Source organism: Elgaria multicarinata, chromosome 8 (genome assembly GCF_023053635.1).
Source record: "Elgaria multicarinata webbii isolate HBS135686 ecotype San Diego chromosome 8, rElgMul1.1.pri, whole genome shotgun sequence".
NCBI lineage: Eukaryota > Metazoa > Chordata > Lepidosauria > Squamata > Anguidae > Elgaria > Elgaria multicarinata.
The window spans coordinates 4,993,630-5,010,509 of record NC_086178.1 but is presented as its reverse complement, the minus strand read 5'-3'; the positions used below and the strand labels follow the sequence as shown (position 1 = coordinate 5,010,509).

Here is a 16,880-nt window from a genome sequence, read left to right as displayed (position 1 = left end):
AGAAGCGTACCGCAGTGCCTGCTGGGAGGTGTAATCTCTGTGGCGAGGCGAGGGCATGCCGGGAGTTGTGGTTCACTGAGTGGGTGTGAGGCCAGGGAGTGGAAGAAGTGTACCGCAGTGCCTGCTGGGAGGTGTAATCTCTGTGGCGAGGCGAGGGCATGCCGGGAGTTGTGGTTCACTGAGTGGGTGTGAGGCCGGGGAGTGGAAGAAGTGCACCGCAGTGCCTGCTGGGAGGTGTAATTTCTGTGAAGAGGCGAGGGCATGCCGGGAATTGTGGTTCACTGAGTGGGTGTGAGGCCGGGGAGTGGTGAGGAGAGAAGTGTACCGCAGTGTCTGCTGGGAGGTGTAATCTCTGTGGAGAGGCGAGGGCATGCCGGGAGTTGTAGTTCTCCGGGTCCGAACGCAGGAAAGACGTAAGGCAGGCCGGCCGGCCTGCGGGCGGGCGCAGTGGGCGCGGGAGGCGGTCCTTGGTCACGCTCTGGGGCTGCTGGGGATGGCAGGAGGAGGCGCCCCGGCCGCCGCGCTCGGAGGGGGCGTTGTGCGGGCAGGGTTTGGGGCCGCTGGGCTCTGACTGCCGCTTCCCCCTCCAGGGATGGAGCTCGGGGAGCAGGAGGAGAGCAGGTCAGGGGGCCGCGGGGGGCGGGGGAGGTTGAGGTGGGGGTGTCACTTTGGGGAGCAGGGGGCTGAGGGAAAGGGGGAGGGGGTATTGAGGGAGGGGTGTCACTTTGGGGGAAGGGCTGGGGAAAGGGAATAAATTTGGCTATTGAGGGAAGGGTGTCACTTCTGGGGGGAAAGCTGAGGGAAGGGGAATATTTTTGTGGGGGAGGGAGCTATTGAGAGGGGCTGTCACTTTGGGGGAAAGGGGGAGGGGAGTATTGAGGGTGGGGTGTCACTTTGGGGGAAAGGGGGAAGGGGTATTGAGGGTGGGGTGTCACTTTGGGGGAAAGGGGGAGGGGAGTATTGAGGGTGGGGTGTCACTTTGGGGGAAAGGGGGAGGGGAGTAACATTGGGGGAAGGGCTGGGGAAGGGAAATAAATTTGGGGGAGGGAGTTATTGGGGGAGGGCTGTCACTACGGTGGGGGAGGGCTGAGGGAAGGGGGTGTTGGAGAGGAGTAATCGGCTGAGCGAGGAAGGGTGTATGGGAATATCAAGATTTGGGGGTGGGTTCTGTGGTGCGTGTTGGTGCCAAAGGCTTGTTTCTGTCTTGATGACCCTGTTATATTGTGGTCGGGGGAGAAGAGAAGATGGGCCGGGGGTCTTGTCCTGTCACTAAGAGGCGGGTCTGTCTCTGTCCAGCCGGGCTCTTCTTTTGTTTAGACAAGGCAAAGCTCTAGAGGACGGGACCCAGGTTTGCCTCTTTGGGTCCTGTATATGCTCCGGTGTTACACCGCACTCTTCATCAGACTGCATGTTAAAAAGATTTCGAAAGTGGGGGGAGTATATTGGAGAGAAGCACCTTTCATTTCCTGTTCAATAAATACATAAATATCTAGTTGGTAGCATCCAGCTTGAGGGAGGGTTCTGCTGCTCATTCAGTTCTTCTACATGATGTCAGGATCTGACTGTTGCTACCTCCTCCTCTGTAGACGGAGGCCCCAGCGCAGCCCAGCCCAGCCCACTTTGCAAGGCAAAGTGAAAAGCAACTCATGGAATTTACCTCTCGCTTTCATTATGTCAGTGCATTTCCTATTCATATCTGTTGTCTGAAGTTCAGATGGATGTGCTTTTATATATATATAAGTTTTACATCTTAATGTTTATAATATAAATTTTGTGTAGAGCTGAAGATCTGAGATGCTTTGCGAAGCACAGTATAACAGAAATCAGTTAGTATCTGTGTAAAAATCATATGAAATGAGATTAGATACCAAGTTAAGCAAAATTGAATCTTGTGCTTCCAGTAGCTGGGTTTTTATTTTATTTATTTATTTATTTATTACATTTTTATACCACCCAATAGCCAAAGCTCTCTGGGCGGTTCACAAAAATTAAAACCACAATACTCTGTACAGCACCATGTACATTGATGGTGCTATATAAATAAATAATAATAATAATAATAATAATAAAACAACCAACAGGTTAAAAGCACAATTACAAAATACTGTATAAAAAGCACAACCAGGATAAAACCACACAGCAAAATTGATATAAGATTAAAATACAGAGTTAGAACAGTAAGATTTAAATTTAAGTTAAAATTAAGTGTTAAAATATTGAGAGAATAAAAAGGTCTTCAGCTGGCAGTACAGTGTAGGCGCCAGGCGGACCTCTCTGGGGAGCTCATTCCACAACCGGGGTGCCACAGCGGAGAAAGCCCTCCTTCTAGTAGCCACCTGCCTCACTTCCTTTTAGTGGACGTGACTTTTGTGGAGGGCAGGGAGTGACTGGAGAGCAGACCAAAAGTTATTATGAATAGATGTAATTATTAAAAGAATTTACATGCTACCTGAAAACAGCTTACAACAAATGTTTAAAACAGTTTAAATACAATACCAAGACTATCAAAACGAATACAGGACTATAAAACCAGTAGCAGAAGATAAAATCAATGCAACAGTGCCCAAGCAGAACCAAAGATTTTCTGGAACTCCAAAGGGCACAGTCCTATGAATGTTTGGGAAATGCTGGGAGTTGTAGGACTTGTTTCTGTCCAAATGTACATAAGATTGTGCCCTAAAAGATCTTAAGTTGAAAAGCCCAGGTAAAATAAAAAGGGCTTCATCTGGTATCAAAAGTCATCACAATTTGTCAGGAAGGCATATCAGAATGTGGTCTCCGCTCCAGAAAAGGCTGTCCCTCTGATAACCACTCACTTTGCCTCATTTGGCGAAGGCCTCAAAATATGATCTTAAGGTCTGGATCGGTATATGTGGGCAGATGTGATACTTCAGGAAGGCTGACACGAAGGTTAATACTAGCACTTTTAATTGGGCCGGGAAGCAGACTTTGGATTGGGTTCAGAAATTAACTGGAAGCCAGTGCAAGGTAACAGAGCCTGGTATAAAATGATCATATTGTCCAGTCCCAGTAAACAACCTCGCTGCCCTGTTTCGTAACAACTGCAGTTTCCAGTCCATTTTCAAAGGCAGGCCCACATATAATGGCATTGAGATAATCCAAACAAGAGGTTACCAGAGCATAGATAGCTGTAGCAAGGCAATCGTCCAGATAGGGATGTTGTTGGTATTGTTAATGCTAAAGACTGCTCACTGATTTAGACCACGTGTTGGAAAAGCTGCATGTAAATAAACATGGTATTTATGGACAACTTTTGAGTAGTATATGAGCATGTCCCTAGAGTAGTGTGATATCTGTTTGGAAGATAGCAGGCTGTTAAGTTGCTTTGCATGAAGAAGATAGCTTTAAGTAAAAGCTGTCTTTCTAGAGCATACGAATGAGGAAATAAGCAGGGCACAGAAAACAAACAGGCAGAACTGAAAGGCAGCTGCAGTTCCTCTCCCCTGCATGCCTCAGGATGTGGGTTTGTCTCATGTACTCATGTAGGGTGACCATATGGAAAGGAGGACAGGGCTCCTGTATCTTTAACAGTTGCATAGAAAAGGGAATGTCAGCAGGTGTTGTTTGTATGCATGCAGCTCCTGGTGAAATTCCCTCTTCATCACAACTGTTAAAGCTGCAGGAGCCCTGCCCTCTGTTGTATCTGGTCAAGAGGGCAGGGCTCCTGAAGATTTAACAGTTGTGATGAAGAGGGAATTTCACCAGGTGCTGCATGCATACAAATGACACATGCTGAAATTGTATCTGGTCAAGAGGGCAGGGTTTCTGAAGCTTTAACAGTTGTGATGAAGAGGGAATTTCACCAGGTGCTGCATGTGTACAAACGACACATGCTGAAATTATCTTTTCTATACAATGGTTAAAGATACAGGAACCCTGTCCTCCTTTCCATATGGTCACCCTAACTCATGAAAATATGACATGCTCCTAATTCTCAGCAACAAGCAAGGACATGCTATTTTGTAGTGCATGTGTTTTTAGTTATTTGCAACAGTTGCCTAAGTTCTGTATGGCTCCCAGATGTGCACACAGGTATTCCACCTTACCTATTTTGGGTGGTAAAGAATGGCCCCATTGAGAAGACACCTTACACCATGGCTTCAACCATGGTGGTTAAGCCAGAAAGCCAGGCCATGTTCAGAAGACACCTTAAACCATGCCTTTAACCAAGGTGAGTAAGGCTTTCTGGCTTAACCACCATGGTTAAAGCCGTGGTTTAAGGTGTCTTCTCAATGGGGCCAGAGTGTGGCAGGAACAAGGCGAGAAAAGCAAGGCAGGCTGGCATTTCCTTGTTTTGTAAGTAGCTATTTGTAGCCTTTTTCTTATTTCAGACCCACCTGATTTGCATACTAAGCTCTATGGCTTTTCCGTCTGCTCTGCCCCAATGCTGTAGTAGTGTTATGTTCAGGCACAAACCCACACAGGTGAAAACAAACATCTCTCCATGTATGCATGAGCTGTGAGGTTTGCATCCCTGTTAACTAGGAAACAATTCAGTGGCTGCCAAGTCTTACTGCCAGTCTCTAAATAAGGCGTTGGCAAACCAGTGCCTCTCAGTGTTTGGGGCTAAAATTCCCATAATACCTCACCGTTAGCTATGGTTAGGGGAGGAGATGGAACTTCATGAGACACAAAGGCCAAGACGTCATGCAGAAATTCCCCAGCACCACCTCCTGAGAGTAGACCTTCAGAAAAGGCCAGAACGATTGCAAAATGGTGTTCCTGGCGCCCATCCCAACCAGGCAGTCCAAAGGATACTACCATTGATGGCATCAGAAGCATCTGAGAGCTCTGGCATCATGAACAGGGATGCACTCCCCTGCCTAGTTGCGGAGCTAAGCTATCTACCAGGGCAAACAAAGTTGTCCTCTCCCAAACCCAACAGATTGAAATGGGCCTAAACATTTCATCCCCAAACCTTTGAAGCTGGGTTGCTACATCACAGTTGGGCACTTTGCCCAGTAATGGAACATTTGAGACTGGCCAGAAATTGTCCAGACCTGTTTTACTACAGCCATTGTAAGACTGAATGGCGCAGTGCTTTCGTCTAAGGATCCATTAACAGCTCTTATGAGCCACTCATTTAGGACTCCTCTGTGTGTAGTGTGCTCCTGGCTCATAGGTGCCCTACTTATGAAACGTTGCCTTGTTTATTTACTTTGAAGTCATTCTGCATCAGGTGACTCCAGTAAGGTGGGCGTGGCTGAAACATTTGCTGGGTCAGCAGCTAATAGATCGAGCAAGATGCCAACTCAAGGGCTTGTCCTTGCTAGTAGTTGAGAAATACGTTGGAATCTGATATCTAAGTTCTCTTTAGGAAAGAGTGGGAGTGTAACAGGCAAAGAAGTAAAGCAGGTGTGGGATCTTTTGGCTAGGCAAGGAAGTGGTGAGAGAAAGCTGGGAATGGTACAAGCTGCAGCCTGATGGAGCGCGTAGTTGGTCAAAATGGAGAGCCCAAACCTACCCTGGAAGTGTTATTTATTTATTTATTTATTTATTTATTTATTTATTTATTTATCATACTTATACCCCGCTCCTCAGCCAAAAAAGGCTCTCGGAGCGGCTTACACTTAGCAAAAAAGACAGTCCCTGCCCTCAGGCTTACAATCTAATAAAGACATGACACATAAGGAAAAGGAGTCAAGGAGGGAGGGAGGGAGGAGAGAGAAAGAGAGAGAGTGTCCAGCAGGAGCAGGCCCCGATGTTACTTCTGCCTGCTCCTGTCCCCTCGGTCCTTCTTCTTCCCCACAGGGCCAAGATGGCAGTTTGCGCTGTGGGGGGGGGGAAGAGTCCAGCAGGAGTAGGCCCCGATGTTACTTCTGCCTGCTCCTGTCCCCTCGGTCCTTCTTCTTCCCCACAGGGCCAAGATGGCAGTTTGCCCTGTGGGGGGGGGGGGGAAAGAGTCCAGCAGGAGCAGGCCCCGATGTTACTTCTGCCTGCTCCTGTCCCCTCGGTCCTTCTTCTTCCCCACAGGGCCAAGATGGCAGTTTGCCCTGTGGGGGGGGGGGAAGAGTCCAGCAGGAGCAGGCCCCGATGTTACTTCTGCCTGCTCCTGTCCCCTCGGTCCTTCTTCTTCCCCACAGGGCCAAGATGGCAGTTTGCCCTGTGGGGGGGGGGGAAGAGTCCAGCAGGAGCAGGCCCCGATGTTACTTCTGCCTGCTCCTGTCCCCTCGGTCCTTCTTCTTCCCCACAGGGCCAAGATGGCAGTTTGCCCTGTGGGGGGGGGAAGAGTCCAGCAGGAGCAGGCCCCGATGTTACTTCTGCCTGCTCCTGTCCCCTCGGTCCTTCTTCTTCCCCACAGGGCCAAGATGGCAGTTTGCCCTGGGGGGGGGGAAGAGTCCAGCAGGAGCAGGCCCCGATGTTACTTCTGCCTGCTCCTGTCCCCTCGGTCCTTCTTCTTCCCCACAGGGCCAAGATGGCAGTTTGCCCTGTGGGGGGGGGGAAGAGTCCAGCAGGAGCAGGCCCCGATGTTACTTCTGCCTGCTCCTGTCCCCTCGGTCCTTCTTCTTCCCCACAGGGCCAAGATGGCAGTTTGCCCTGTGGGGGGGGGGGGAAGAGTCCAGCAGGAGCAGGCCCCGATGTTACTTCTGCCTGCTCCTGTCCCCTCGGTCCTTCTTCTTCCCCACAGGGCCAAGATGGCAGTTTGCCCTGTGGGGGGGGGAAGAGTCCAGAAGGAGCAGGCCCCGATGTTACTTCTGCCTGCTCCTGTCCCCTCGGTCCTTCTTCTTCCCCACAGGGCCAAGATGGCAGTTTGCCCTGTGGGGGGGGGGAAGAGTCCAGCAGGAGCAGGCCCCGATGTTACTTCTGCCTGCTCCTGTCCCCTCGGTCCTTCTTCTTCCCCACAGGGCCAAGATGGCAGTTTGCCCTGTGGGGGGGGGGAAGAGTCCAGCAGGAGCAGGCCCCGATGTTACTTCTGCCTGCTCCTGTCCCCTCGGTCCTTCTTCTTCCCCACAGGGCCAAGATGGCAGTTTGCCCTGTGGGGGGGGGGGAAGAGTCCAGCAGGAGCAGGCCCCGATGTTACTTCTGCCTGCTCCTGTCCCCTCGGTCCTTCTTCTTCCCCACAGGGCCAAGATGGCAGTTTGCCCTGTGTGGGGGGGGAAGAGTCCAGCAGGAGCAGGCCCCGATGTTACTTCTGCCTGCTCCTGTCCCCTCGGTCCTTCTTCTTCCCCACAGGGCCAAGATGGCAGTTTGCCCTGTGGGGGGGGGAAGAGTCCAGCAGGAGCAGGCCCCGATGTTACTTCTGCCTGCTCGCCTCCCCTTGGTCGTTCTTCTTCCCCACAGGGCCAAGATGGCAGTTTGCCCTGTGGGGGGGGGAAGAGTCCAGCAGGAGCAGGCCCCGATGTTACTTCTGCCTGCTCCTGTCCCCTCGGTCCTTCTTCTTCCCCACAGGGCCAAGATGGCAGTTTGCCCTGTGGGGGGGGGAAGAGTCCAGCAGGAGCAGGCCCCGATGTTACTTCTGCCTGCTCCTGTCCCCTCGGTCCTTCTTCTTCCCCACAGGGCCAAGATGGCAGTTTGCCCTGTGGGGGGGGGGAAGAGTCCAGCAGGAGCAGGCCCCGATGTTACTTCTGCCTGCTCCTGTCCCCTCGGTCCTTCTTCTTCCCCACAGGGCCAAGATGGCAGTTTGCCCTGTGGGGGGGGGGGGAAGAGTCCAGCAGGAGCAGGCCCCGATGTTACTTCTGCCTGCTCCTGTCCCCTCGGTCCTTCTTCTTCCCCACAGGGCCAAGATGGCAGTTTGCCCTGTGGGGGGGGGAAGAGTCCAGCAGGAGCAGGCCCCGATGTTACTTCTGCCTGCTCCTGTCCCCTCGGTCCTTCTTCTTCCCCACAGGGCCAAGATGGCAGTTTGCCCTGTGGGGGGGGGGGGAAGAGTCCAGCAGGAGCAGGCCCCGATGTTACTTCTGCCTGCTCCTATCCCCTCGGTCCTTCTTATTCCCCACAGGGCCAAGATGGCAGTTTGCCCTGTGGGGGGGGGGAAGAGTCCAGCAGGAGCAGGCCCCGATGTTACTTCTGCCTGCTCCTGTCCCCTCGGTCCTTCTTCTTCCCACAGGGCCAAGATGGCAGTTTGCCCTGTGGGGGGGGGGGGGGAAGAGTCCAGCAGGAGCAGGCCCCGATGTTACTTCTGCCTGCTCCTGTCCATATAGGGTGGGAGAACCAGGTACACCGTGGTCACTAGCCTCAGGATCACAGCACTGCCCATGACACTAACAAAGTCTTTCAACCCTATTTTGTTAGGTATTAAGGAACTCCCCCCCCCCCCCGTTTAAGCCAGTATAATTTACGCCGACAGGCAGCTGCTCTTGACATTTCAAGGTAGAGGCCTTTCTCATTGGTCATGTTGGTTAGGGATGATGGGAGTTGTAGCCCAACACATCTGGAGGCTGCCAGGTTGGGGAAGGCTGCTCTTGCAGTTTCTTTATGTGTGCTGGCGATGCTGCATCTCAATGCATGCTTGATCTGGTACAAATGCTGGAGCCTAGCCTTTGACTTGGCGTGTGCCTGTTTATCATCCTGTTGGGAGTTTGATCCTACCAAGCTGCCTATCTCCACAGACTACCTGGATGCTTCCCCTTCTTCTTCATGAAGAAGATGATACTTCTGGAGGATGTGTGAGGTTTTCCCCAACAGTTTGTTTTGCATGTGATGGATAGGAGCCCCCACCACCACCAGGAAGGGGTGAAAAAGGCTCCTAGTCTGGAAACTTCCTTCCACCCCAAAATTTCAAGTCGTGACTTTTCAGTGGCTCCTAGCCCTGATGGTTATATGCAACCTTGTGTATGGAGGCAGAGTGTCTCTGAATACGAGCTGCTGGTGAACTAAAGAAGGAGAGGGCTTTTGCTCTCATGTCCTGCTTATGGACTTTCCATACCCATGTGGCTGGCCAGTGGATGAAACGGAGTGCTGGACCAAGTGGTCCTTTTGACTGACCCTGGCAGGCATTTCTTATGTCCTTTCCAAAGGGCTGCCTGTTTACTGGCTCATTCCTTCCTTCACCTTCTGCCCTGGCGAGAACAAAACACAAATCAGTGACTTAAGGGCGCAATCCTATGCATGCTTTGATGGGAAAAAAGTCCTACAAATCCCAGCATTCCCCATACAGCATAATATAGGACTTCCTGGGAGTTGTAGGACTCCCCCCCCATCTAAATATGCACCCTTAAGGGCTTTATAAAGTTCGTTCATTTGTTTAGTAGCCCTTATGTGTGGCCACGATTGCAGGCATTGTGCGAGCTGGCCAAGAGCCTGTTTTCTCCCAGCTAGTCAGCCAGTCACATCCGCTCTTTGGCTCTTCTACTTCCTCTGCCAACTTGGTCCATCTTGGTAGGGAAAAAAGTTGACACCGACACACGGTCACTTTCGATCAGCCTTACCCCAACCTGTGTATGGCCTGGTGGCTAGCAAACAGTGGCTGCCTGCAAAGGCTTCTGGGTGAATGGCTTCTGGGTCAAAAGGCACAGTTACAGTGATCTCATGAGAAGCTCAGGTGCCTTTTCTGGAGGCTCTAACAAGCTAACATTCCAAGGTGGTTCAGTCGGAAAACTGGCCATAACGCCCTTAGAAACCCAATTAGTAGGTCTTGCCCAAGCCAAAGAATTGCCAAGTCTTGTTTATCACAACATGTAACCTCATGCTATAGATCCTTATGATGAGAAGAGCTGCTTTGTTATTAATCCCTATGTATGATTTATCACTCTCTTAACTTGGCAGCAATACCAAGTTCAATTATCCTATAATGTTCTTGTGCCCAGGGATGAGTGTCCAGATTTTGCTGAAGGGTCTTTTATTGTTGTTGTTGTTGTTGTTGTTATTATTATTATTTATTGCATTTTTATACCGCCCAACAGCCGAAGCTTCCTTTTGTGAAGGAAGCTTTCGCAGTCTGGCCCGCTTTTATTAGAATATGCCTGTATGTGCTGAAAACTATTCTAGTAAAGACTGTCTCCTTGTAAGCCAGTGGTTCCCAAACATTTTCAGGTAACCACCCCCTTGGTTCCACAAACTCATGCCCAGTGCCCCCTGCACACAGCCCCTTTAAATGGGAAGCACCCACCGCAGACTTGCCGAAGGAGGGAGGGAGGGAAAAGAGAGCAAACGCCTCTGTTTTGCAGCCGGCGTGGCGGGGCACACCAAGCAGGGTATGTCTCTTCATTAGCGTTTTGGTGCTTTTGAAACATTTCAATTCACCATTAAAAGGACTCTTCTTAAACAGTATTAATACATGTGTGGATCCTTCCCCTATATGTCTTGGGACCAAACTACCTTCTCCCATAAAAATGTCCCTGGGTTTTAAGACCTTCTGGAGAGGCACTTCTTGGAAAAGACCACCTTGAGCGCCCCCCTGTTGCCCCCTTGCCTCTTAACGCCCCCCTATGCAATCCCACTGCCCCCAAGGGGGCAGTACCGCCCACTTTGGGAACCACTGTTGTAAGCAAAACCTTGAGTCTGCTAAAAACTTTTCTTTTTCCTAAAGCTTTTAAAACTTGATTTTGTTCTGACTTTATACTGTTAGTTTTACCCTACCCAGTGCCTGTTTACCCTACCCTGTGCCTGTTTGCATTCTCTTCCCCTCCTTATTGTTTTATTATGATTTTATTAGAATGTAAGCCTATGCGGCAGGGTCTTGCTATTTACTGTTTTACTCTGTACAGCACCATGTACATTGATGGTGCTATATAAATAAATAATAATAATAATAATAAATAATACTACTTTTGTCTCCTTGATAACCCTGAAAACAACCTGAAGCTCACGTCCAGAGCTAGATGGATTGGAACAACCGGCTGCCCTCCAGTTGTGCTAGACTAAAGCCTCTATCATCCCCAGCCAGAAGGACCACTGTCTGTGCTCCCGGGGGTGATGGGAGTTGTAGTTCAGCGCATCTGGAGGACACCAGCTTGGGGAAAGCTGCTTTAGATCTTCCCGGCAAAGATAGCTTAGTTTCCGTCTTCCCAGTGTTATTTGAGGAACCAGTCTGATGATGTAAGCCAATTTGGTGCCGGTTGTCCAGGAAACCAGGCCGTTGCCATCAAAGCAGGCTGTGTTTAAATCACAGCTTCTCAGGCCACGTTCTCAAGTTGTGAGGCACACGGGAATGGCCATTTGAGAATTCTTGGCAGGAGGCCCGCAGTAGTAACTGGCGATGAGAACCCTTTTCTATCACTCCACAAGCTGAGATGGATAACGTTTTTCAGGGGACAAATCGGCCCTGGGATGTTCTGAATGTGGATTTAGGCTGCATGTCCAGATTTTGTGCGCTGCTTGCATTAAAGAAGAAGAGCAGAAAGTGCTCTTTTTGTAGGAGGGGTAACTTTGCCAGGTGTGATGAGGGTCACTCTCTGTTTCTGACACTCCGCAGATAGTGATATTGGGCCTGTTCAGACAACACGCTAAGCCTTTTGCAGCAAATGGTTAGTGAGCGCATTTAAGCCATGGTTATATATCCACCACAGTTGAGGAATATTCTCACGACATGCTAAGTCATAGCTCACATGACACGCGAAGCCATAATGTTTCGTTCAACCACCGTGTCTCCGCATGTTGTCTGAACAGGATCATAGACTCTGAGCAAGTCGAGCATTTAAAGGACTGGGAACCTGGTTCAGTTTTTTTTAAAAACACCACCACCCAGGCATCGTTCACATGGCCCTCTTGGTGTTCAAACTTTCTGCTCTTGGGGAACCATTTTTGCATCTATTTGTCTGCCAACAACATCTGTCTGTTGGAGTGGATTCTGTGGCATGTTCTGAAGTACGCTCTTGGCTCACATTGGGTGGTGGCCGTGCCCTGTTTGGCCTTGCTTTGTCCTGTTGTACCCTACAATGTACCCCAAGCCCCTCGCAATGTGTATTACAGCAGTGGTGGTAAGTTGTCCTCCTGCCATTAATGAGTACCTTCTCTGGCATTAATGACATTCCCATTGAGGAGTCCCTGATAAGCTTCTGAGGAACCTCAGGTTCGATTTCACAACTCTGTTCGGGGTGAGTTGCATCCCTCAAGAACAGCAGGCAGGAAGTTGTTCTGGCTTGACTGAGAATTGGATGTAGGTTACATTCTCACCTGTAAGTGCCGGGAAGTTCCACAAGAGACAGACTGACCGACCGGGTTGCCCAATGTATATGATTTAAATTTTGTAATGCCGCCTTGAGGCTCACCATTGGACAAAAGGTGGGATATAATAATAATAATAATAATAATAATAATAATAATAATTTATTTATATCGCACCATCAATGTACATGGTGCTGTACAGAGTAAAACAGTAAATAGCAAGACCCTGCCGCATAGGCTTACATTCTAATAAAACCATAATAAAACAATAAGGAGGGGAAGAGAATGCAAACAGGCACAGGGTAGGGTAAACAGGCACTGGGTAGGGTAAAACTAACAGTATAAAGTCAGAACAAAATCAAGTTTTAAAAGCTTTAGGAAAAAGAAAAGTTTTTAGCTGAGCTTTAAAAGCTGCGGTTGAACTTGTAGTTCTCAAATGTTCTGGAAGAGCGTTCCAGGCATAAGGGGCAGCAGAAGAAAATGGATGAAGCCGGGCAAGGGAAGTAGAGACCCTTGGGCAGGCGAGAAACATGGCATCAGAGGAGCGAAGAGCACGAGCGGGGCAATAGTGTGAGATGAGAGATGAGAGATAGGAAGGAGTTCGATAGTGAAAAGCTTTGTAGGTCAACAGGAGAAGTTTATATTGGATTCTGAAGTGAATTGGAAGCCAATGAAGAGATTTCAGAAGTGGAGTGACATGGTCAGAGCGGCGAGCCAAGAAGATGATCTTAGCAGCAGAGTGGTGAACAGAAACCAACGGACTGATGTGAGAAGAAGGAAGGCCAGTGAGAAGAAGGTTGCAGTAGTCCAACCGAGAAATAACCAATGCATGAACAAGAGTCTTGGCAGAAGAGACAGACAAAAATGATCGAATCCTGGCAATATTATGCAGGAAAAAACGACAGGATTTAGCTACTGCCTCAATATGAGGAATAAAGGAGAGCGAGGAATCAAATATAAAGCCAAGACTACGAGCTTCCTTGACCGGAGTAAGCATAACATCATTGACAGTAAGAGAGAATGAGAGATGAGGAGAAGGTTTAAGGAGGAAAAACAAGCAATTCAGTCTTTGCCATATTAAGTTTCAAATGACGATGAAGCAACCAAGCTGAGATATCTGAAAGACATGCCGAGATACGATCGTGAACATCTGGAGAAAGTTCCGCAGATGACAGATATAGTTGTGTATCATCGGCATACAGATGATATTGGAGGCCATGAGATTGAATAAGATTACCCAAGGGCAACATGTATAAAGAAAACAACAACGGACCAAGCACCGAGCCTTGCGGAACCCCTACTGAAAGGGGAAAAGAAGAAGACGAGAAGAAGATAATAATAATGATAATAATGATAATGTTCTCCTCATTGTCAAATGCATTGCTCAAGCATCCATACTATTAAAATGCATGCAGAACATTTTGCCAACTCCGTCACCTGATCTGTACCATGTGGTATATTTATTTTATTTTATTCCCCCCCTTTTTAATCTTTTCATTTGCAAAACTATGATAACAACAAACAATCAACAGTGATGCACGTCTGGGAGAAGTAATGAATTTACTGCTCTCCTTATTTAACTATTAGCTGTCTGTCCTTTTTTTAAGATCTTGGGAATGAATGGGTTTTGGTTGCCGGCAGAAGAAAGTTTTATGCATGAACGGAATGGAAACAGAAATGTCTGCTTGAAATGTCATTTCACAATATGGCCTAGGTAACCACTGCACTGCACTACTTAACTGCCAACAACATCTACTTATCTATTTATTTCTTTATTACATCTATATCTTGCCTTTCCTCCAAGGAACTCAAGGCATATTGTACCTGCTTTCTCCTTATTCTTATCATCCCAACAAACTATCTCACAGGATTAGGCTGAGAGGTAGTAACTCTCAAAGTAACTCTCAAAATAGCATTTGCAAGAAACGCAAATGCTGTTTTGGGCTGCATTAATAGAAGTATTACCTTGTACACCGCTCCGAAATTTTTCAATGGGGAGCGGTATATAAATATTCTAAATAAATAAATAAATAAGTATAGCTTCCAAATCACGTGAGGTACTGGTTCCTCTCTATTCGGCCCTGGTTAGGCCTCATCTAGAGTATTGCGTCCAGTTCTGGGCTCCACAATTCAAGAAGGACGCAGACAAGCTGGAGCGTGTTCAGAGGAGGGCAACAAGGATGATCAGGGGTCTGGAAACAAAGCCCTATGAAGAGAGACTGAAAGAACTGGGCAGGTTTAGCCTGGAGAAGAGAAGATGGAGGGGAGACATGAGAGCACTCTTCAAATGCTTAAAATGTCACACAGAGGAGGGCCAGGATCTCTTCTCGATCCTCCCAGAGTGCAGGACACGGAATAATGGGCTCAAGTTAAAGGAAGCCAGATTCCAGCTGGACATCAGGAAAAACTTCCTGACTGTTAAAGCAGTATAACAATGGAATCAGTTACCTAGGGGGGTTGTGGGCTCTCCCACACTAGAGGCCTTCAAGAGGCAGCCGGACAACCATCTGTCAGGGATGCTTTAGGGTGGATTCCTGCATCGAGCAGGGGTTGGACTCGATGGCCTTGTAGGCCCCTTCCAACTCTGCTATTCTATGATTCTATGAAATATAATAATATACTACAGTAAGTGCCTTATTGGTTTATCGTTCACACGCTCTTTACATACAGGAGTACATTGCAGGGCTGAGAAGGAACAAACCATGGCTGCTGGATCTCCTGCTTACCTGGCAGTTTGGGAAACATCTGGCTCTCCAGATGTTGGATTACACTTGCCACCATTTCTCACCATTTATGCTTGCTAGAGCTCATGGGAGTTGCAGTCCAACACCATCTGGCAGGCCGCACGTTCCCCACCCCTATTTTGAAACTACAACATGTATCCCTGCTTGGGATGCATTTGCAGTGGGAGAAAGAGAGTGTGGACCTCGGGGCTCTCCTCAGTTATTTTTCAAGTTCTGGATTGTGGGTTATTCATAGCTTGGTACCATGTTCGTTTACATGCAGTAGCCATCTTGTAATCTGTGCGCGGTAATTTTGAAACATGGCATCCACAGCTAGAAGATAAGGAGATGAATGGGTTTGGCAGCAAAATGGTTAAGGCTGAGCTTGCTTGTTCTCTTTATGTATGTTATTTGTTGCTTTTAGTTTCCAAGAATTCTTTAGAAAAGATGTCCAGCCATTCAGTTGTAATGCAGCTGTACTATTAATTCAGTTGTGTAGATGAAAATTGAGGGGAGACATGAGAGCACTCTTCAAATACTTGAAAGGTTGTCACACAGGAGGGCCAGGATCTCTTCTTGATCCTCCCAGAGTGCAGGACACGGAATAACGGGCTCAAGTTAAAGGAAGCCAGATTCCAGCTGGACATCAGGAAAAACTTCCTGACTGTTAGAGCAGTACGGCAATGGAACCAGTTACCCAGGGAGGTTGTGGGCTCTCCCACACTAGAGGCCTTCAAGAGGCAGCTGGACAACCCTCTGTCAGGGATGCTTTAGGGTGGATTCCTGCCTTGAGCAGGGGGTTGGACTCGATGGCCTTGTAGGCCCCTTCCAACTCTGCCATTCTATGATTCTATGTCTGTGCAATGTGCCATGTCACTTCCTGAGATGTCCTTTCTACACTAACGCTAAAAGCCCAGACGTTGCAAAGTTGGCCTTCCCTGACTTTGACTTAGGAGATCTGAAAAATAAGTTTAACTTTCTTATAAAAGGAACTGATTTTTAGACAAACTTTTTGTTTGGTAGTAACACTTCCTGGATGTGTTGAGTCATGGTAGTTGACTTCATTGACTGTCTTTCTCCAGAACCTTCAGGCACATTCTTGACTATGAGAATGCCAGTCAAGCTGATTATATGGTGTTCCATATTTATTTAAATTTGTAATATACTATCCAAATTGTTTGTCATAGGCATCTGCAATTTGCACATAAATAGAAGGGACTGTGGAATAGGATTCATTCCTGTTGCCTTTGGCAACTAAGGCCAGGTTATTACCTACCTGTGCTTCTGGTAGTGGGAGCCACAGCCAATGGGTGGGTCCATAGAATCAGAACCATAGAATAGTAGAGTTGGAAGGGGCCTCTGAAGCCATCGAGTTCAACTTCTTGCTCAATGCAGGAATCCACATCAAAGCATACCTGACAGATGGTTGTCCAGCTGCATCTTGAATGCCTCTACTGTGGGTGAGCCCATTACCTCCCTAGGTAATTGCTTCCATTGTCATACTGCTCTAACAGTCAGGATGTTTTTCTTGATGTTCATCCGGAATCTGGCTTCCTGTAACTTGAGCCCATTAGTCTATGTCCTGCACTCTGGGATGGAGCAGGTGATAAAGAAGACATTCTGTAAGCATCTTGAAAAAAATGCAGTGATTACTAGAAGCTAGCATGGATTTGTGAAGAACAAATCCTTCCAGACTAGTTTGATCTCATTTTTTGATCAGGTAACCTTCCTTGCAGACAGTGGGAATGCTGTGGACATAATCTATCCTGACTTCAGCAAAGCACCCCATGACCAAACCCTATGAGGAAAGACTTAAAGAACTGGGCATGTTTGGCCTGAAGAAGAGAAGACTGAGGGGAGACGTGATAGCACTCTTCAAGTACTTAGGAGGTTGTCACACAGAGGAGGGCCAGGATCTCTTCTCGATCATCCCAGACTGCAAGACATGGAATAATGGGCTCAAGTTACAGGAAACCAGATTCCTGTATTATTATTATTATTATTATTATTATTATTATTATTATTATTATTATTATTATATTATAATAATTATTGCATAGTATTATTATTATTATTATTATTATTATTATTATT

At 48.0% G+C, this 16,880-nt stretch overlaps 1 protein-coding gene across 4 annotated transcripts in view; it reads left to right on the top strand.

The window, feature by feature from the left end:
- Window positions 1-514: 514 nt before the first annotated feature.
- Window positions 515-16,880, top strand: part of RUBCN (rubicon autophagy regulator) — an 84,907-nt gene continuing 68,541 nt past the window's right edge. For all 4 annotated transcript variants that reach the window (XM_063131767.1, XM_063131765.1, XM_063131766.1 and 1 more), the window contains exon 1: window positions 515-621. In XM_063131767.1, coding sequence (XP_062987837.1) covers window positions 593-621 — 29 coding nt within the window. In that variant the 5' untranslated portion in view covers window positions 515-592. The remainder of the gene's footprint in view (window positions 622-16,880) is intronic.